The sequence below is a fragment of the Zonotrichia albicollis genome, chromosome 6 (assembly GCF_047830755.1).
Source record: "Zonotrichia albicollis isolate bZonAlb1 chromosome 6, bZonAlb1.hap1, whole genome shotgun sequence".
NCBI lineage: Eukaryota > Metazoa > Chordata > Aves > Passeriformes > Passerellidae > Zonotrichia > Zonotrichia albicollis.
The window spans coordinates 19,152,295-19,174,345 of record NC_133824.1 but is presented as its reverse complement, the minus strand read 5'-3'; the positions used below and the strand labels follow the sequence as shown (position 1 = coordinate 19,174,345).

Here is a 22,051-nt window from a genome sequence, read left to right as displayed (position 1 = left end):
TAAACCTGTCTTTTCTAAATAGATCTCAACCTGATCTCATTTAATGCATTGATGTCTGGTTTCTAAGTCATTATATTTGCTGTATTACATATCAAAAGGACTCTTGAGAAATTCCCCCGAATTGATAATTCTAATTTCTTATGTATAGCTACTCTATATTCACTCTGAGGACAGCTGTATTGTATGCTAAACCACGAATTGTAAAAATTGATCCCTTTGTATGTAGGTTTGTATTAAATTGAGATACTCTATTTTTTTCCTGTTTGTTGCCACACATGGGTTCCTGGTGTCAGTTTGTATTTGGCTGTTTGAGCATATTAAAGTTTTGCTAGTGCTTATGATGTTCTTGCCAAGAGCGCTCTTGCAGCAATCTGCACTAGAACAGTCTTTGTGCCAATTACTTCAAAAAGTATTCAGTTATAAACCCAATTTTTATGGCTACTTTTTCTACTTTTTCAGGTTGCTGTGTGTTGATTTCATTTAATTTCTTTTTTTTTCCATTTTTTTAATGTTGATCTTCAAATGCTTTTAAGCTTTGCATTATGAAAAGACAATACAATGTTGATAGAGTTTTTAATAAGATATCTATTAAAGGTTCAAAGGTATTAAAATTAAACCTAATAATTTAAATTAATAATATTGCACATATTTAAAGGATGCTGTTTAAAAGTGGAAAATTTGGAGTTCTTATTGCAGGAGCATAATATGAAAATAAATCTTTGCAGTGACATAAAGCAAAATAACTGAAAAATTATAATGTGCTGAACTGAAAAAATATAATTATTAACTCAACACAGTATTTCTTGAGTTTATATTATAAAGCTGATTTCAGGAGTGTCAGCTCTGCAACATCTTTTGTTTAGGGAAAAGCAGCTTGCTAATCCATTGTAATTAATGAAAAATCACAACACAGGAAAAGATGTCCTATCATTAACATATTTTACAATACAAATGTGCTTTTGAAAGGACAGACTTGATCATGCAACTTCTACTATTGCAATGTACACCAGTGCAAGACTGCACCTCAGAATTCTGACATGAGAGCCATCATGGCAGTACAGACAGATATGTGCCCATATACAGCCCAGAACACTCTACTATGTGCTGAAGAGCAACTGCTTATCTAGTATCCCAAATAAAAAAATGTACGTGTCATATAGCAGAATGAAAAAGCCATAAATGTAGGATCTAATAATGTTAATCTAAAGGATCCATAAATACTTGAGGAACCTCTGATCATTTCCCAGTCTGTTAAGATTTGATAACTCTTGAAAAACATTTGTGCACTTTTGAAAATGCTTTTGTTTTGTTCTTTGGATGACAGCTTTAGGAGTTGTTTATCACACAACAGTCTTCCATTATTCTCACAGAGTGTTCTTAAGATAGCCTTAGCCTAACCAGTGTAACTTGGGCAATCTCATGTTCTTGTTTTACCTTTGCTCTTTTTTGGAGAGTTAGAAAGCTGTCCCCATTACCTTCTCTTTAGTTCATTATCCAGACAGAGGTAAGTGGGAGATAAACCTTCTGCATGCTGAGGTTGAGAAACAAGCAGTTTGTTTTATGTATGCTCAAAACAGTAACTTTAGCACAGAAGAGACCTGTTCTCTGTAGTGTACTTGAAATGGAAGTGAATGAAAGGGACTGTGGCTATTGTGCTTGCTGCTGATCTCAAGATTCCCCATATGCAATCAATAATATTCTACTCAGGTCATTTTAGGGATTCAGCAAGTGCTTTGAACTGAGCCTACCACACTGGGTTGTTTCTCACAACAAAATATGATGCTTGTCTTTAAGCACCAATAAGTTTGAGGTCTCATAAGGATACTTTTTTTTATACCCTCAGGATTAGCCAGAATTCTGCCTGTGACTATTTTAAGCAGTAGAATAGGTTTTGAATCTTATTATTTGAGAGAGTGATAACAGAGGAAAGATGGGAAAAGCCTAAAGTGTCTCCAAAAACTAGTATTGACTTTTTAGCAATAAAATACGTCCTGAGACCAAATATGCTGTTTAAATGTAAATACCATTTCCATTTTCAGACTGTCTTTTGCAGGTGTATTTGAAGGGATTTAAAATGTACTTGTAGATGGGAAAGAGGCTATTGACCTTGAAACTATGTATGTGTTAGGAATAATGTTCCCCCTCCTTGAAATCCAACGCGTATTCTTTTGAATGGGTGCTCAAGACCACAGCTCTGAACAGAGGTTTCACATGGCATTCATTGCTTAACTCAATCAAGACTGACTGCGAAGCTGTTTCTCAGGAGTCATAGACTATATTGCCTTGTCTTATTTTCATCCACCATGGTTCTGAATGTAACAGTGACAGCTGCACTAAGTACTACTTTTCTTAGTTGTGGTGCAGACTTGATATAATAGGACAAGGTTGGTGTGTAGACACAATGCTCTTTATTAAATGGACTACTGTAGTTGAAAAAAAGACCCCAGATATACAGGGTTTTCAGCATACAAGCATTTTTTTGAGGCTAAAACTGAAGTAACAAATTTTTGAATCAAGTAAGTGTTAAGAACAATTACTGTAAGTAGACAGGTTATTTGGTTATGTTGTCCAAGAGAAAAGATAGATGATGCTTATGAGGTTGGAGATGGCTGATGTTAACAAGGGAAAATGATAAAATGGTTATTTCATAGATTAAAAGAGATAGCAAGTCTAGCATTGATTCAACAGGAACATACATCTGCAAACTTTACTTGACACAATGGATGAAACCCATCATGTAAAGTGCACATGGCAAGCCCAATGTGTCCTCTATGTATTAAGCTAAGTATTCACAATAGAGACTTGATTGGCCTGTGTACAGCAAGTTGGATGCATTTGGGACATCTCAGGCTTGCTGCACATGTGGGGTGATCCAACATATTACAGTTGTAGTGGCTCGTTCCTTTTCAACACCAAAATGTCATGCTCTATGGAATCTCCTGTTAGTAATACTGTAGTGGTTGCAGAAATGCAGTAAGCCTGAGAAGGGGATGATGAAGTATTACAGGACCTGCAGACTCAAAGCCTTACTGGACCTCTCATTTCCCAGCTACTGCTGAATGGTAAATATAAGCCAATGATGTCTTCTCCCAAAGCTTTCATGAAGACTGGGAGAGCAGGCTTTTATCTCAATTGAGGGTGGGGCTGTGGAACCACAGAAACAAACAATTTCTGACCATGAGAAAACATAAGCAAGTAGAAATGTTGTAGTGATTGCAGTGTGACATGAGCAGGAAGGAAGTGTGGTAAATAAAGAAACCTATACTGAATGGTTTTATTTTTATGTGAGAAAAGGAAAAACTTTCAGATGCCATTGTATAAACTCCCAGTGCGACACTGGGCTCTGTATTCTTCATAGTCCAGAGGAAATTCTGCTTCCAAATATTCACTCTTACTTTAGAAATCACCTGAAACCATGTAGGAATTCATCACCTTGCAGAGTGTAAAAACATTTGTCTCACTGGTGTCACAGACAGGTTTTGAGATGCATGGATGTGTATCAGTGAGTGAAGGAACACACAACTCTTTGAAGGAAAAATGAGAGGCTGTGGGTATAGTTTGTAAGATATTTCTTCGGCCAATTTCATCAGTTTAAATTGATTGTGTTTTAAAGATTTAGATGTTGATTTTGGAAGTATAAACTAATATATTTGAGAGACCAAAACAAATATACATATATACATATATGTATGCTTCAGAAACAGTTGTTTCTGTAAAAGGGGAATAAATGTGTGTGTGAATTGTTTATAAAGTAGCTAAATACCTAGGTGCACACACTAAATACATTTGGGTGTTTTCATATGTGATTGTTTTCTAAAAAAATTATTCTACACAATAATTTTAAGAGTTCAAATTTAATGTCTCATTAAATGAGCTGGACGGACAGCTTCTGCTAGTGCTGTGGTTTCACACGCACAATAAATTGGCATAATCATTTACACAGAGAACAAAAGAAGTAGTTTAGAAATTTGTTTCAAAATGAAGTTTAAGTTTTGAAGCACACAGAGACATTTGAAAGGTGAAATTCACAGATTTTTCATACTTGCAGGTTTTTATAGCCTCTGGTAATGCATGTCCTTACTCTGGCATCACATGTATGTGAAAAAATGGATGTAGTATTTAAAGATATCTTTTGACAAAGAAAGTATTTCCATCTTCAGAGGTGAGATTTAGCTTTAAAGGATGATGTGCAGGTTCCAGATGTGTTTTTCTATTGCTGGGCTTTACTTTCCCTAAGTATTGACAGAGGGAAGGTTTTATCAAGGTCTTTGTGATGTGCTTGTTTATAATGAGTAGACATTAGTAGAGCACATCTAAGAGCATATCACTAACAGATGACTAAAGAGAGCATATGGCAGGGAAAAGAAATATATATTTGTCCAACCAGTGTGGCTTGTTAACACTCCCACACTCATAAACTCATGTGTTTACATGTACTTACAATATTTTGCAAATCCGTTTTCTAATCAGCTAAAAATAAAAGCCAAATTATTTTTTTCCCAATATTAGTGTGTTAGGCAAAGTTGATTTAGGTTTTTTGCTTTAAACAAAGCAATTAAGCAGTTCATAAGATTTTTACAGTATTTGTTTTGCTTCAGCATTACGTCTTTACAGTATATGTGTTATTTTAATTTCTCAGTGTTTAAAGTTTTGGTTTTGCAAAATGCTTTTTTTTCACCCACCTGCCTATCCAAGGTTGTACTACAAGCAATAATATAGATCAGAATGAGCAAAATTCTGGTCTCGATCAAGTCACATGGCTTATTTCAACCATAAGACTTCCCTGGGCTTCTGTAGTATGAATCATAAAATCATAGTTACACCTACTAATAAACAGTTTGTAAGCAAGAAATTTCTGGACAGTTAACCCAGTCCAGCTCACAGCAACATAAAAAAGGAGTCTTGTAATTAATTTAATTCTGAAGGTGGATGAAGAAATTATGGGGAAATCTGTACAGCTCTTGACATACAAAGTTTCTGATGATCCTGTGATCAGGAGTATTCACCCACCTTTTTGAAATAGACAGAACACAGTATCACTGTCTTCTCTTGCTGTGACATCTAAATGTGCCTGTCTATTCATAAGGCATTAGTAGAAAGAAGATAGTGTTTAAAGATTGATTAGGACTAACTTTTCAGAAGGAAGCATTTATAAAGGCAACTGCACAGAAGAGCTGTGTTTACTTTTTATTTTCAGGAAATTCCTAGCAAATTCTAACTATATATTTACATCTGGAGCCAAGTATTGTCCTTCATAAAATAGTTTATTGTTGCAATTTAGCTTCATTAAAGTCATAATACTGCTTTAGGATATGATAGACTAGTGCTGTGGGATTGAATTATAAAGAGATTAATTTTAGCTACAGGAGATAATTGACCCTATAATTCCTATCACCCCTAATCCCAGTTCAAATGAACCAGTGTTAAAAGTGGCAATACTCACAATATAGACAAGGTCATGACAGTTAGAATTGTTTTTTACTACCAATTATATTTTCCCACTTGGTGCATTTGACTAATGTTGTCATAGAAGAGGATTTCAGGCATGGAAATACAGAATAGAGGCACACAGGCACTGCAACTGGTGGGTAGTTTGCTGTACCTTTCCCAGTGTAGAGAATCAGAATGAAATTGAGTGCTGACCCCTAAAATTTTACTTCATATGGGAATTGTGAACATGTTTTGGTCCATGGTGGAATTAGGAACATGCTAAATAATTTGTATCTGGAAGCAAATTCTCTTGAAATTCAACAATGTTAATATATGGTGGTCCTAGCAGGTTTGGAACTGTCTCTTGGGCAATACTACATCTGAAGTATATTTCAGATGAAGTATTGGGAAAAAAGTGAGGTACTGCCTGAATAGACAGTTGTTCAAAAACAAATCATTTTGATATTTAGCTGCAAATGACATGAAGGTTTAGAAAAATACAAAGATATATATATATGTGATATAGCTTAAAAATTCCCTGAAGTGTTCATGCCAACTTCAAACATATTAGCATAAGGACTCATACGAAAAAAACAACAGAAAAATTATACTTTTGCATAGCACGTTCAGGATAAGATAAATTTTCACAATTTTACCAGTTATCCATCAGCATTTTTCCAAGCATTTACAGATTTGAGTTTTTCAATAAGCTGAAACTGCATGATAAAGAGACAGATAATGATAAAAAGGAGATGTATATGCAAGCCTAGCTCGAAGGAGCAAAATATACTATTACTGTCCCTCCTGTGAAGTTAATCCTATTTCTTTTAGCTATTTCTTATTAGTTAATGAGGTTTTAAGAAAAAGAAATAATTAAAGTGGGTTTGAAATGCTGTTTTTGCATCTTTGCCTTTAGGAACTTTTTCATATATTCATAGAATAGTTTGCCCTTGAAAGGTGCATTAAGTGTGAGTTTAGGCAATAGTTACTTTAAACATGGGTGGTCAGAAACCTGTAACTGAAATGGCCATACACAGCAGCTAATCACTTTCCTCATTCAGATTCACCACACTGCCTAGGCTCAAAATGTGAAATAGTGGTGAAAGGAGATGTTTCAATGATTAGATAAAAAAAAAAAAGAAACAAATTTCAAGTCTTACATCACAGATTTACTAGCATTAATTGGATTTTAATTTGGATGCACTTTGTGATTTGCAATCTTAAAAATTACAAATTTTCTTCTCTCTCACTTTCTACTATCAATCTCAGATCAGAAGTAAAGGGCTTGTCTTCTATCTTTGTGAGATGAGTATCAGTACAATTATTACCACATTTTTGTCACCTCCTCCTGTGACCCAGGAATCAACCAATTTCTCTGTTGACCTCTGGGTAGGGAGTCTGGGATGACAGAAAAGGGGCCCTCATCTCCTGGAAGTGTTCTCTTGATGTTGATGATATACTACATTCTGAGGATGAAAATCTGTGGCAGCCAGCAACTGCCAATTCCTGTGCATCTCTTATCCATGACTACAGGAACTGCAGTTTGCATTTTCATTTCGATATTCTGTATTTATATTATTTTACTGGATAAAACAACCCCTTTATTTATACACAGAACTCCTGAAGGAGTGAAACTGGAAGTGGTGAGTAATTCCCAGAGTTTCAGTTTTCTATTTCAGGCAGTGCTCTTAGAAGGGGGATGCAGTTCTTATGGATGCTATTGCATCTGAGCATCTTCTGGTATTACCTTGTGCTTATGGAAGAAAACCACCACCCCCAGAGCTCTCCATGCATGCCTGGTGCACTAGGCAAAGGCATTACACATCTACCAACTCTTTAAATGTTTTAATGTGGATGAAGAAAGACCATCCTGCACCTGAGCTCACAGATCACCTGTAGGCAGTTGCTTCTCAATTTGCCAACCACAAAGAAGAAATTCAAGGAATTGAACAGTGTTTCCATGGTGTAGGTGACTATCAACTCAATGAAATTCATTATGTTTCCAAACTGCTGGTCTTTCTTATATCATATTCAATTTCCAAATACTATAAAATGGTTACTTTATTAATTTTCAGCTTCATTATTTCAGTTTTATCTAACTCTCTTTTTTATTTAATTTCTACTTCATTGCTGTTGTCTTCTTTCTTTGTGTAACAAACACCACAGCAAAAATCAACACCACAGGTTGTTGGGTTGTTAGGTTTTTATTTGATGAATGTGAAGCATTTTCCTGTTATGTTTTTTTTTTCCATGAGGACATATAGGGCATCTTGACAGCCAATATTAATAAGCTTAACAATGATACTGGCAGTTAGCTGGTACAATTTTAGGCAGTGTTAAGTAATCTATGGGGAACAGTAAAATTATCCTTTAAAAGAAACTGATGTCACAGCTGCACTCAAAATTCATTGGTATTTTTTATTGGTTTTGTTTTCCAGGTGATTCATATAACAGGCCGGTTACGTCTGAGAGTGTCGCTGTCACATGGACGGACAGTGCCCAGCCAAATCATGGGACTTGTTGTTGTTGCTCATGCTTTGCCACCTCCTACAATTAATGAAGTCAGGATTGACTGCCACATGTTTGTCACTCGTGTGAATATGGACCTCAATATCATTTACTGTGAAAATAGGTACGGCTTTTAGATCCTTTACTTCTTTGTTCCATGGGCTTGGCAAGAAGTTTTGAAGTTTTTGACTTTTGCAATGTCATCTTGGTGGTGTAGGAGAACACTGAATTCACTCTCATCATTGCTACCTTCATTTTCATTACATTCTAAAAAGATAAAAGGTAAATTTAAAACTGTAATTTGCAGGATGTCTTGTAGAATAAGGGAAGATACACCAGGAAATATTCCTCTAAGTTTTCTCTGCTTTTTACAGTCTTTCACCGTCCCTCTTACAGGCAAGATTTGGGACTAGACAGACGTTGGTCTGACCTGTATGCCTGTCCTTATGCTCCTCCATCCTCCCCTCCACAAGTTTTTTGGTCTGAAGTTTTAAAGTTTTCCATTTTTGAACTAATTTGCAGATTACAGCTATCATGCTCGGTGTTTAATGGAACGGAAGCACAGATGGCCTAGATAGTAGGCTAGAGAGGTGGGATCTGTTGCAGTTAGAGGTGGGAAAACTGTAGAATAAAATTGGTTAAGGGCATACTGGGAAAGGCAGCAGTGAAATGGGAACAGGTGATGAAGAGTTGGTTGGGGGAGGCTGTGTTCTGTGTGATAGTGATGAGTGATCTGGGAAGGGGAAAGAGAGGATTTAAATTCAGCTCCTGCTCCCTGGGGGCTGGGTGTCTGTGGTGCTGGGTGCTCTGCACAGCAACCTGTGAGGGCAGGACATGGCAGCCAGGGCCCATCTGCCAGCCCAGAGGGGAGCTGGGGCACAGGGGCAGCTCCAGCCCCTGGCATTGGGCATCTCCTGAGGACAGGCAGTGGAAAGAGCTGGGGTCGGGACAGGAGGGCCAATGACCAGGCAGGGTTGTGAGGAGCTGGGCACTGACTGCCATGGAGCTGCCATGGGGGCCTGGGCCGTGCCTGGGGTGGGGGGAGAGCTGGGAAGCAGAGGGGCTGATCAAAACCATTAAGACCTCAGAGTCCTGATTTTGAAAAATCAAAATATTTGATTTTTCAGAGGGAATAGGTATTCAGAGTGAAAATATCTGAGAAGGAAATTACACGTAGTAAGTTTGGATCCTTTGATGGAAGTCCAAGGTATAGGGAAAAGGTTGGAAAGGAAGAATGAAGGTAATGCAGCCAAAATAAATTTTGTGAAGGGGACATCATCAAAAAGTGGAAGAAACAAGGTGGCTACTGCAAGCTTTTCTTGTGACAGCAACGATGGCTGGAAACTCTGATATGAACAATCATAATTGCTCAATTATAGTGGAATACCTGTGATCAGGATAGCACATCAGTATAAACTTTTATTAAAAAGGATACTCAACTGTTTTGTTGAATCAGGATCTTAAACAACTTAAAATATTATTGGATTTCAATTATGAGGTTGTCTTTGCTGCCACATTGCTGCACTGCTGGAATACTTTTTAAAATACTACTTGGCTATTAGAGAGAACACTTCATGTATACTTCCAGATCATTGTCTAAAAGTGAATATATTATTCTCATTTTTAAACTTGGAAAAACTGCTTCATGGAAAGTGGTTTGCACAAAGTCACAGAAAAAGTGGACAATGGCATTAAAGCTTGGGCTTTTTGCCTGAGACTCTAGCCAGTGACTATCCAGATGCTGGCAAAAGAGCTTTGGGAGTTAGGAATAGGATCTAGAACAAAACTTTTCCCTAAGTCTTTGATTTCACTGTGACCTACCTAGGTAGTAATGGAAAGCTGCTACCACTGTAGAGTTTTTCAAAGGCCTCTGTGAAGTGAGTTGCTGGTATCTATCCAGTTCCTAATGAACAAATTCCCTTTTAACAAAATCACCTGCACTTACTGCTGCCTTTATTGGCAACCTCCATAAAAAAAAGCCAGGAATCAAATAGATGTGAAAAATGAACTGTTCCATCAGGTCAAGAATGATATGAACTTTTAGGCCAAATTAGGATGATTTATGCTTTCTCTGCTGTGAGTTTGACATTTTTATGAGCCCTAAATTGTATATGTGGGGGTTTTTTTAATTAAACATTTTTCTCAAACCATCCCTTTATACTCATGTAGCAATAAAACTTCCAAATGCCTGAGAAAGACATCACTAAAAACTGTAAAATTCATCAGGTGATATGCAATGATTGGTAATCACATAGGAAGGGCTGATAAGACATGGTAAACTGTGGGAAGACAGCAAGAAAGTCTTGAGTTTATTAATGTTTTTCAATTTTTTATCTGAAGACAGCATTATAAAGCAACTTTTCCTTATTTGTTACGGATTTTATCTCGTGGTAATGCAGAATGCATATAGTGGTACTTGAATGCATGCTACAATAATTCCACTTTAAGCCCCTGTGTCATTGTTAAAAATCTGTTCAAAATATTTTATAAAGCTAGTTTCAAATAGTAGAAATACTTCTGCCAGTGCTGGGAGGTGAATGTGGTCTCACTGATGCAGCAGGATTTCCACTCATCTAAAATGAAATAAGAATGACAGGACTTGGATTTCACAGCAGCTACAGTGCAGAATATGACTGTAAAAACTGCATAAATGAACAAAAAAAAAAAAAACAGAAGATGGGAAGGAATTAACAGAACAGCTGATTAAAGCTGTCAGATTAATTATCTGGGTGTTTGCCAAGGCTGTTCTCTGAGTCAGGGACATTGGGATCTCTCTTCTGGGATTATAGAAAAGGAGATAAGTATCCCACCCTGAATATATGAGCTTGACTCCTGGCACTTGCGGGCAGCTATGAAATTCTTTGCGGTGCCACAGTAAAGCAAGCACAACATTGATGAAAACAGAGAAAAATGGATCCATGCTGGGCAAGCTGTAAGCACTATTTATGGAGCAATGGGGAGTTACTGGCAGCTGCAGGGAGTGTGGAGCAGAAGCCATGCCACTTAACTGAAATGAATGCTCACAGTGGACCATTGGATCAGCAGGGGTGAGATCAATAGTACTCCTACTTTTCCAAGTGGTTGCCTGCTTGAAACAGCAGTGAGCAGGAATGACATTACTCAAGTCTTTGGGTGCATCTTGTTACTTTCCTCAGAATGAAGAGATCTCCTTCATAATCCTGGACTCAGTGCACAAACTAGCCAGACATTAGCTTCCCTCTGAGACAAGATCTGTTAGCTAGAATACTGGCTATTCCTAAAAAATCATATTTTTTTTAGAGAGTGTGAAATATGGACATAAAATTTTGTTGCCTAAAATGCGGTATGTTAATCTGTGTCTATTTTGCAAATGTAGGATTTTTGTTATATAAGATTCACCATGTAAGATAATCTGGGATTTCTTTATTAGTTAGTGGAGTGAGAAAAGCACCTGCAGAGGAAATATCATCTCAGATGGTGATAAATAACTAAAAGCAAAATGAGAGGCTGATGCTACAGTGCATGATCAGTCCGTGTGTTTTCAGCTGTTGAGGATTGAAGACCATTTGGAAAGAGACAATAGCCAGTTTAATGTGGACTGTGATACTACATCTGCTAATATGTGCCCAAAAAGAAATTAGCACATGGCAGAGGTTTGGCTTGTTGGCCATGATGGTGGTTGTCAGTAGATCCTTCAGAAGCAGTCTTGTGTAGCAAACCTCAAGCCTAATGCATAATTTCAGCAAATGCAGCAAATTCAGCAAAACACTGTACCATATACCTACCTTTAAATTTCAGTCCTGTAAGTCATTGGAACCATTGATCTGCTCAAACACAAGCCTATGCATATGTTTTATAGGACCACAGGGTAGTGGCTTGCCTAGAGATTGCCCCTTTCTACCAGGCTGGCAGGGTGGGATTTCCTCTACCTGATTTTATCACAGAATGTACCGCAATCATTGCAGATTATTTCAAACCCTAAAAAAAGTATCCTATGTCTAGAAAACAGACATAGTTTCAAACTCTTGCTTGAGTGGGGCATTTTCCAATTTTCTTTTAAATGTCTGTACTGTGTTTAAGGAGGTTGACCCCTTGACTCTCCACGATGTGAGTTTACACATGCACACAGACACAAGTGCACAGACACACACACAGACACACGCACACAAAGGTCTGCAGAATAGATTTTAAAGTTTCTATGTGCAATAAACAACAAAGTCCCAGTTGAAAGGACCCAGAGTGAAAGCTGAGCTCCCAAATGAATTAGACTAAAAAAGATAACACCCTGAGGCATCTGTGTGTCTCAGCATTTAAATTATGTCCCTTGAAATATGAGTTTGGACTTGGTGCCAAGAAATGGTTGAAGAGCTTTTTCATGAATATACCCAATAGAAGACCAATCTGTTGAAATGAAATGTGTCTCTAATCATTTGGTATAAACATAACATATTTCTACTTTATTATGTAACCTTGAATCATCTTAGTCTTTTAATGAGGATTTTGGATTGTCACTAATGCTTTACAATTTCATGGAATTATATTGTTCTGGTGTTATGCTGCATGGAGAATATGCACTAGAATTTAATTTTCCACTTAGTTAAATAGATAAAATAATTTCTAGGTTTCTTTTAAAAGATTTTTTTCTTTTTTTTTCCTCTAAGGCCTTGTCTCATTTGTACAGATATTCCATTCAAATGATATAATGCTGAAAAAACTTTTTAGCAGATTTAACTTTCTGAGTCATTTGACAATTCTTTTGTTCTTTTCTTTCTTGAATTATAGGCTTTATGTTTTTTTTTCCTTTTTAGGATTAGTGATTACATGGATCTGACCCCTGTAGATATTGTAGGAAAGAGATGTTACCACTTCATTCATGCTGAAGATGTGGAAGGCATTAGACATAGTCACTTAGACTGTAAGTACTTCCATTTTTGTCAAATTATCTGGTACAACAGCTGATTGCTCCTAAACTATTATTTATGTTCCACAACTGGGATCTTCATCTTACACCTGCTTTTTTTTTGGTCAGAGGTTTTCACAGAGGATGGTTTAAATGTAATTCTTTGTGTGATTTATTTTCCAGTCTTTTTATAGACATATAAGACCATTTAAATATGTGGAAATAAAGCATTATATTTGTATTACTTGAATTTCCAGCAGCTGTTAATTTACATGTGCTATGCATTATTTTAATCCTTAAAGAGGCATTGCTTACATGAGAAACTCCCTCCCTGGCACAGAATAGGAACTCCTCCTCTTTAAGGATTTTGGGTTTTTCAGAATCATAACACAGAGGACAAAAAACTGCAGCATAATTGGGATTTCACCAGGTTTTTTCATACAGAACTGAGCTACAGCCCTGCTAATGCTTTCACCACTCCATGTGTCAATATCTAAGTGCCCCCATCCTTACAGCATCTAAGTCCCTGTTGTATGCACACTGGGAGTATCTGACTGGGATGGGGATAACAGAAGTACAAAAATGCTGCAAGAGACAAACCTTACCAGAGAACATGTGCAGTGTCTGTGTATGGGGGAAGGGAGGTTCAGCATGATTCCTTGTAATTAAACTCTTTGTATTCCTCTTACTAAAAGCCATAGGGCCTAATTCTTTTCTTGTTGAGATCTGTTGACTTCAGTGATGGGGCTCCTGATTTACCCTTGTGCGAAAAAAGACTTATGCCCATAATCTCTAATTTATCTGTGCCTGCAGTGAAGCCAGATAATCCTTTGGAAGTTTCAGTGACTGACTGCATTTATGATTGACTTTGGTGTTTTTCTTAATCCAGAAGATGATCTGCAAACTGCTTCTTAAATTCAGAGTCACAGATTTGAATAACTCCGCTCCCCCTGCATCATGTCCTACTAACATTTCCTAAAAAAGGGCAGCAGCCCAAATGCAGCCACATTTAATTAGATTTTACAAAACCATATGACTACAATAGAAAGCAGAAAAAAATGTTCCATCCCAAATTACCGTGCATGATGTGCAAGGGAAAATAGGAATATAACTGATCGGAAAGCAGGAGAATAGGGACAGCTTCTGTAACATATGGCAGCCAACAGCAGTATTAGGCTGTGTAAAGATTACAAAAGTTTCTAGAATGTAAAATGTGTTTGGCATAAAATCAAATTAGATATGTTTCTGCAGAAAAAAAAAATCAACTATCCAAAGGGATAAACAAAATACTTTTGTGTCATTTAAATTTTAAGCATTTAATAACCAGGAGAATATGTCAGTTGCTGAGAAATGAAGGAACAAATTCAGAAACTCAAATTCTTGGTACTCTTGAAACTGGAAGTCAAAACTGACAAGTTGCACTTTCACTGCACTATCTGACCAAGGAAATAAAAGATATTTATGACTCAGATTTCCCATACCACCTGGCATAGATGAACATCCCATTTGAAAAAGACCTTAATCTTCTGCATGAGCACTTCTCTCTCAAATAGGATATGTTTTATGAAACATTCATCTTCAGAAAATTTCAAGATCTATGCAGAGAGTATGACTGTAGTATGGTCCAGTATATAAGCACTGGACTAGGACTCAAGAGACCCTGAAGACAGGAATGACTTCAAGAAAATCAACTTACTGTATTCCTGCTCTCACTGTATGTCCAGTTTAGCTGATTGGATTGCAAACTTTACAAACACAGAGATTTCTCCCACTATCAACATCCAGCATAGCAGGGCTCACAAACTTGGCTGTGTGGCTATAGCATAATTATTCTTGCCAGGCTAGTTGTTTCTTTTCAATAGACAGGGCTGGTTACATCTTTTATGTATATTTGTGTTCTTGCCTTATAGGAACAAGATGCTCATAGAATCATTTAGGTTGGAAGGAACTCTGGGATATCATCTAGTTCCACCTAATACTCAAAAAAAAAACAGAAAAAAACCCAAGATCAATACTAATTCGAAGCAAATTTTTTAGCACTTTGTGTAGTTGATGTTGAAAAACTTCAGATTCTCAACAACTTCTCTGAGTAACCTGTTCCAATTATCTTAATAAGTGTCAGGTATCCTCATTGTGATTTTGGGGGTGTTTTTTTCCCTCCTATCCAGTTGGAATTTCCCTATTTTGATGGTGCAGCTCCTGGCTCCATGTTTGCAGTACCCTGCTTGCAGATATGCTGCTAGGTTCCCCTGAAGTCACCTCATCTTCAGGCTAAACAAGCCTGGTTCCACAGCCTTTCCTCACAGAGCAAATACACCAGCCCCTGGGGATCTTGACAGACCTCTTCTCAGCTCACTGAAGTTTATCAATATATTTCCTATGGTAGGAGCCTAAAATTAGATTCCAGATGCAGTTTAAAGAGTGATGAGTGAAGGGGGATGAGGACTTTCTGTGCTCTGCTGGCTGTGCACTTTTCAGTACAGCCCTGCTGATTCATGCTTAGCATCGTGTCCAGCAGGACCCCCAGGTCCCTTTTCACACAGCAGCAACCCAGCCAGTCAGTCCCAGTCCTGTAACACAGCAGGGAATCCATCCATCCCAGATACAGGGCTTTGCCTTTGTCTTTTCGTGTTCAAACTCATGCTCTTTATGAAAGACTTTCAAGTTTTAATTAGTCTTGGGAATAACTGGGGAAGTACATAAGTTCTGCAGAAGCCAACATTGTTCATATCTTTGCCCAGAGAGATGTTCAACTTATAGCAGTTGACAATAAAAATTGTACAGAAACCAAGATAAAAAAAATTGTAGAACCCCAAAATACTTCATAGCAACTTGCCAATCCTATAAAATCAAATTCAAACCAAACCAGAAGGAGAAAATCTTCATGGTTTAGTAAAACTAGAATTAGAGCTAAAATTCATGAGCTGGCAAACACTGGCTGTGGAAGGTGGAACCCAGCAGAACTACCTCCCCAAAACAGAGAGAAGGGGATATTTACCACTACTACATAGGAAATAACTGCTTGAGATCACAATGGGAAAAAAAAAAAACAAAAACAAAAACAACCAAAAAGAAAAAGCAGATTTGTGCAATATTTTGAAGAGGACTTGGAAGCTAAAGTAATGGATAGAAAACACTGGGGAGAAAACAAAGAAGCAGGACTTGAGAAAGTAGCAAACTGAATAGGTTATGTTTGATGGAGAATGCAACCAAAAATCTTGGTTTATTTTTACAGGAAATAAAATAATTTGTAATGATTAAAACAAGAAGAAATCCAAATTGCAATTGTAGATTTAAAGGTAAAAGAAACATAAGTGAAACTGCTATTCTGCCTATTTACTGACAACATATCATAAGGGAAAAGTAAGACCACTATACCCTGCCCTCTCATCCAAGATATTCAAAAATATCAAAGAGAAAAACAAGCAAAGAAAAAAACATTGCACAAAATCACACAGGAAAAAAAATGAAGAGGGCTATTGATGGCTTTAGATCATAGCAGCCCATTAGAAACTTAGAAAAGCAGGCCTTGTTAACTCTATCTCAGATAAAAGAAGACAAAAGCAGTTTCAGGAATGCGACCATAACAAGTACAATTGTGAAGAAGGTCTGCAAGACTATAGCAGTGACAACAGGCTTTTGTAAAGGAGCTACTGCCCTAATGAAAGGTCAGTTGTGGTCACTGGAAAAGCTTTCATTGGCTTCAATGGACATAGGCATTATGCCATAAAAAAGCAATTTTGTGGACTAAAATTCTGAGCCCGATGAAGTAAATAGCAAAAAATTCCATTAGGTTCAAAATTTCTATTAAGAGATTTATGTAAGTTATGCCTTGAATCCCTTTTGAATTAATAAAACAACATTCATACTCTGCCTGCATTTATAGCAACACCATAATACATGGCATGATAACATAAGCTATTGAAGCATAATTTTTTTCCAAGCAGAAAAAAAAAGTTTATGGCAATTGTTTCTCTTCTGTTTCATTCAAACTTTGAATGATCACGCTTTTTCACAAATCTCTCAGCCAAATTTTGGTGTTACAATTCTACCTTATTAAGCTCTTTCCTGTTTTAAAATGGTACATGGCTTCAGGAGTTTGGGAATCTTCTTATCTGTTCATCTTCACAATGGTTGTTTAACAAATTGCTGGTAGAATCATTGCATAAATCAAGTCTCTCTCACAGAGATCATAATTAAAATGTTCTCTAGTCTAACAGCCTGTGCACATCCAGTATCATGACCCAGCTGTTGGCTCAGCTAATGCACAGAAACTGGCTAAGCTGCAACAACTTTTGTTTCAATCCAAACGCTCAAAAATTACAGGTCTGGCTGTACCCTGGCACAGATACAGTCTCTAATCCTCGTTCTGTGACAGAGCTCTTCACTGGGTTACGTGCCATGAAAGAGTTGTAATTGAATGTTTTGTGTTTCATAGTTATGCATATAGAACTAAAAGCCTAGAAAGACCCCTCATGGCCCAGTTCTACTTTACCACTTGTAAGAATGGGGAAGGTGACAGGATCCTCTCTGTTTACTCACCACCGCATAAAAGCATTGCAGGACAGAAGTGGGTGTCAAGCATAGGGCAGTTCAAACACTTTCACCAAGCCATGAATCCCTGCATAAGTAGAACTGGCCTTGTTCTTATGACATTAGTGACAAAAATACCTGACCTTAAAGCTAGCAGGATACATCTGATGTCAAATCAACACCAGAAATCATGCAGATCAGTAAAATTACTGTTGTATCAGATCTTAGCACTCTCTATAGAGCGCAGCAAGGGCCATTGCTGCTCTCAGGAGTACATGCTGTGCATGTACTTCCCTTTTTTTGACACTGTTAGAATTCAGAAGTGTGTAACAGCTTTTTTAAGAAGTTCATTTCATGCTAGGAATGAGGGGATGTCAAATGCAGCAGGAGTATGTATCTTCTATTTAATTCTAAAAAATTAATGGTCTTCATTGAACACCAAGTTTTTGATATTGCTCTTCAATAAAGGTCATTAAGAAAGCAGCAAGGAAGAAAGTCCAGATCTCTGAAGGCAACCATAAATTTACTTTTGGGCAAATATATGATAACATGCCATCATTTCAAAATTAATATATTGTTTGCAAGAACACTGTCACAAGTACATACCAATTGGTATTGGTATATAATATGTGCTTTTTCATTTTGAAATCCTAATTGAGGTCTGAATTCAGAAACCTGGCTCTGACAAGAAAGATACTGTTGTCGTCAGCTATTGCTTAGAAAATATCATCCTCTTTCTTCAGGATTTGATTTACAGCTATAAGAAATACAATTCCTCAGCAACAGTGAGCCAGGGCAGTTCATTTCCCATAAAGCAAAGGTCTCTGATGAGTATGTTTGGTAGCACTCCCTCTCATCTACTTTATCTGGTTTCCAGTGGTTAGAATAATCCAGTCTTTCTGAAAATAAACTATTCCACATTCACCTTTTTCATGGCTCCCCTATTTTTCAAGGGATATTACCCCCTCAGTCTGCTTTTAAATCAGTTATATATTCATGATTTCTTTTATGTATGTTCAGTAGAAAAAAATCTATTGCTCTACAAAATATTGCTTAGTGGTTTAGCCTACCAGCTGTAGTTGAACTAACCCTTTTAACTTATGCACATCAGTTATAATTTTTTATTCTCTTAATAACCTCAAACACATGAAAAACAAATAGAATGAGTTGATAATTTCTAACAGTAAAATACTTCACATATTTTGCTATCATGCTGTGGAATAACTCTGCAATGTCAAGTAGCTCACAATTAGTAAAACTGTAGGGGGAAAAAAAGAAGTGTTTTGATCCTGAGGAATTTTTATCCTAATCAGATCGAAATTTCAATGCTCTTGTAGTGCTTAATATCTTCAATAACCAAAAAAATCAAACTGATTCCAATGTCAGGTTTTACATTCCAGGACTGAAATAAAATGCTAAAATATACAAATGAATCTCATGTTTGTACAAGTTTATTATCATCGATGGAAAGCAAGATTGATTCTAAATTAGACTGATAGAATGTCAGGGGTTTAGCTATTTCTTAAACTAAGCCCAACTGGCACCCTGGTGACAGCCTAGTGTATGTTGTTTTCAAAGTATTGCAGAAGTGCTTGTCTGACTACCTGCACAATCTTTCTCTGTGTCCATAGTATAGACCTGCAAAGATTTCCGTGTTGGACACTGGCACACTTTAGTCCTTTTGGCTGGAGCTGGTGGAGATATAGCAAATTGAGGGAACAGGAGATAAGAAACTGGAAGAAATGGAAGCATGTAAAGAATTTTTTTTTTTTTCATACAAGGCAAAAAAGGATCATGGACTTTGGTTTTAGCACATGCCTGGTGTTTGTTTTTCAGTCCTAATGAATCTTAAGGTTACTACCCAAGAGTGTGTATTGTCATGTCTTTTAGCCATGCTTTGAAATCCTGAAGATGTTGTGTTTGCTCCTGCAAATTCTTCTTTGGGTTACATGAGATATTGGTCTGTCTAGCCTTATTTCCTTGTCTGTGTTTTTGAACAAAGCCAGATACTTTAAAAGAAGGGGAACAATAGTCTGCAGTATGCAATTATGTGTGCCTTGTACCCTTGTTTTATACACTATTAACTCATGGCTGGCTCATATCTTCACAGGTGATGCTTACATTTTTATGTGTAGAGAGCAGTTGTTACTATTGTAATATTTGGTGGCTTAATTATCCATTAACCATAAAAATACTCAGAAATCATTTTTAATCCCACAAAATTTTCAATCTTTGTGATATTTCAAAAACCTGCAAATTTTTTTCTATTAGACAAATGTTTTCTGAATGTAAAATAAATAAGTGTTTATCAGGAGAATCCGATCTTTGGGATAGTAAACAAACCAGAAAACTCTACAAAGATAAATCTTTAGGCTGTTCAAATCATTAGCTGCTAAACCTAGTTGCAGAATTTTGCCTTTTGTAGCTTAGCAATATACAGTTATTCTGCAAGATGCTTCAGATATTGTTTGCATCAATAACCCTTTAACTTAATTCCTGATGCTATTTTATTTTCAAATTAAAGCTAATACAATACTGATTTAGTACATTCCCATTTCAGTTTGTAGGCTTTCAATTGTGTCTTCCATAGCTCATAGTTAGTTGAAATTTGCACCCAAAATCTCCTATTTTGACCTTAGAAGTGTACATAATACCAGCTGTATAAATACATGCTGCATTAAGGGGTTATAAAGTGAAGGTTGTGCTCTGACTTCTGCTGGTAACCTCTGTGTTTTCCTGATTCTCTGTTAATAACTTTCTGGGGTCTTTTTAAAGTTGTTTTTTTTTTTTTTTTGTGCTCAAAATTTCCTACCCCAAAAAAGAATTTAGATTTTGATATTATTCTTGTGACAAATTGCAGAAGCGTATGTTTAATTGCAAAGCCATGGGAATAAATGACATTATGGTACACATCCAGCAGCTTCACCTTCATTCTGTCCACCAAGCTATTTCTGTGGTTTTTGCTAGAGGATGTAAATGCATGGCATTTTAAAAAAGGACAAAGGTACTTCCGTCACATACCTTTCTACCTTCACTGTTGAGGGCGTCTCCAAGATTACCAGAAGTTTCCATCACCTTATAGTCTAAATCAGTGTCACCCCACTGAAAATCCAAGAATGGATTAAGGATTTTTTTGTCGTTTACTAGGCTGTGAAATACCCCATCCTAAAATGTGACTATGAAGGTATGATGGAGTTGTTGCGGAATTTTCCAGGATTTTTAGAAACCTGTTAGTGCTGTGGGCTATTTCTCTTCTTTTTCAAAGATCTGGACTGCTGACCTTGTGTGTCTAAGGGAGACAGTTTTCAAGGCTGTAAGGATAGGAAAACAGTATCAGTAAACTTTGTAGCACATATCAAATGTGTGGCAGCAGGTCTTATTAGCACTCGTTTGAAAGAACCTGCATAAAACCCCTGAAGCTTTGCCATCCATGCTTCATGTGGTGGGTCCATGTTGGTATTGATGCCTGATAACCTATAAAGTGGGTGGGCTGGTACAGGAATTTACTTCAGTCCTTTGGGAATATCCTTCAAAACACCTGAAGCCTTTTAACTCAATGTCCATATGTTGCTAAGTATTGTTTCTGAGATCACAAAGTGCATAATTATTCCAAAGTTCTTTTATTTTTATTTTACAAAGTTGTGTTAGTGTTGTTTGGGTTTTCTGTGGGGGGGTTAGCACTAAACTATCTTATTAAGGTCTGTGGAAAGCTGTAAATCTTTGGGTGTTTTTTACTTTTTACAAGTCATGTGGTATAAAGGGACAGTAAATTTCAAAAACATCTGCTGTCAGATATGAGATGGCATCGCCATCTCTGTGCTGGTTAGAGGGAGTTTGAACATTCAGCTGTGCCATACCACCATGACACTGTGCTCTGGGTGCCTTTCCTCTAGAGATCAGCCTGAGGAAATCACTCATTTCACTCAGCCCAAACACCCAAACAGGGACTCTTATTCCAGAAATGAAAGCATGTTTAAAGGGATCCCATCCCATGAAACAGACCATTTTTAACATAGGTAATTCAAAGATAAAATTAATATTGCTGCCAATCTGCTTCCATAAATCTTCAGTCTCTTTTCCCTATTTTTGGGAGATGTTGTTATGTATAGTCCACAGATACATTGGCATGGAAAGGGTTATATTCTAAAATCATTAATCTTACATAGGTTGTTGTATGATGGACATTAATGTTAGTGGAGAGATGGAGGACAGATTTCAGTTTCTTGAGCAAGCAAGGCCAAATTTCTCCTCTGATGTAGAGTTTTAGTAGCTAAGGGCAAAATTTGGATCTGGGATTTCATTTTCCCCTACAGTTTGAACAGAGAGTTCATTAATGATAATGGAAGTTCTGTCTGAAGTTGGTGTTCAAAGCAGGCTTGGGTTTCTAAATGACCGTTTCAATATTAACAGAAGAAAATCACTTTATGGCAGGGTTGAAGTCATGGGGAGAGAGACAAATCATGAGGGGGAAAAAAGTTAAGAAAAGACAAGAAAGCCTAGAGAATCCTAGGTAGAAAAATCTGCTGCTCATTTTTCAATCCAGTCTGTCATAAAATAAACTTATATCATTTACTTACATCAATTTTATCTATAGAAACCACAGAGCAGTATTCTAATATGCATGCCATAAGCTTCCATTGAATAATGCCTCTAGCAATACATTGCATTCCATTTGATCAATACCTACATAACATTTTGAAA

At 36.9% G+C, this 22,051-nt stretch overlaps 1 protein-coding gene across 7 annotated transcripts in view; it reads left to right on the top strand.

The window, feature by feature from the left end:
* The window catches only part of NPAS3 (neuronal PAS domain protein 3), a 597,300-nt gene that overhangs the window by 558,435 nt on the left and 16,814 nt on the right, over positions 1–22,051 (top strand). For all 7 annotated transcript variants that reach the window (XM_074542694.1, XM_074542697.1, XM_074542696.1 and 4 more), the window contains 2 exons: positions 7,869–8,062; positions 12,726–12,832. In XM_074542694.1, coding sequence (XP_074398795.1) covers positions 7,869–8,062; positions 12,726–12,832 — 301 coding nt within the window. The remainder of the gene's footprint in view (positions 1–7,868; positions 8,063–12,725; positions 12,833–22,051) is intronic.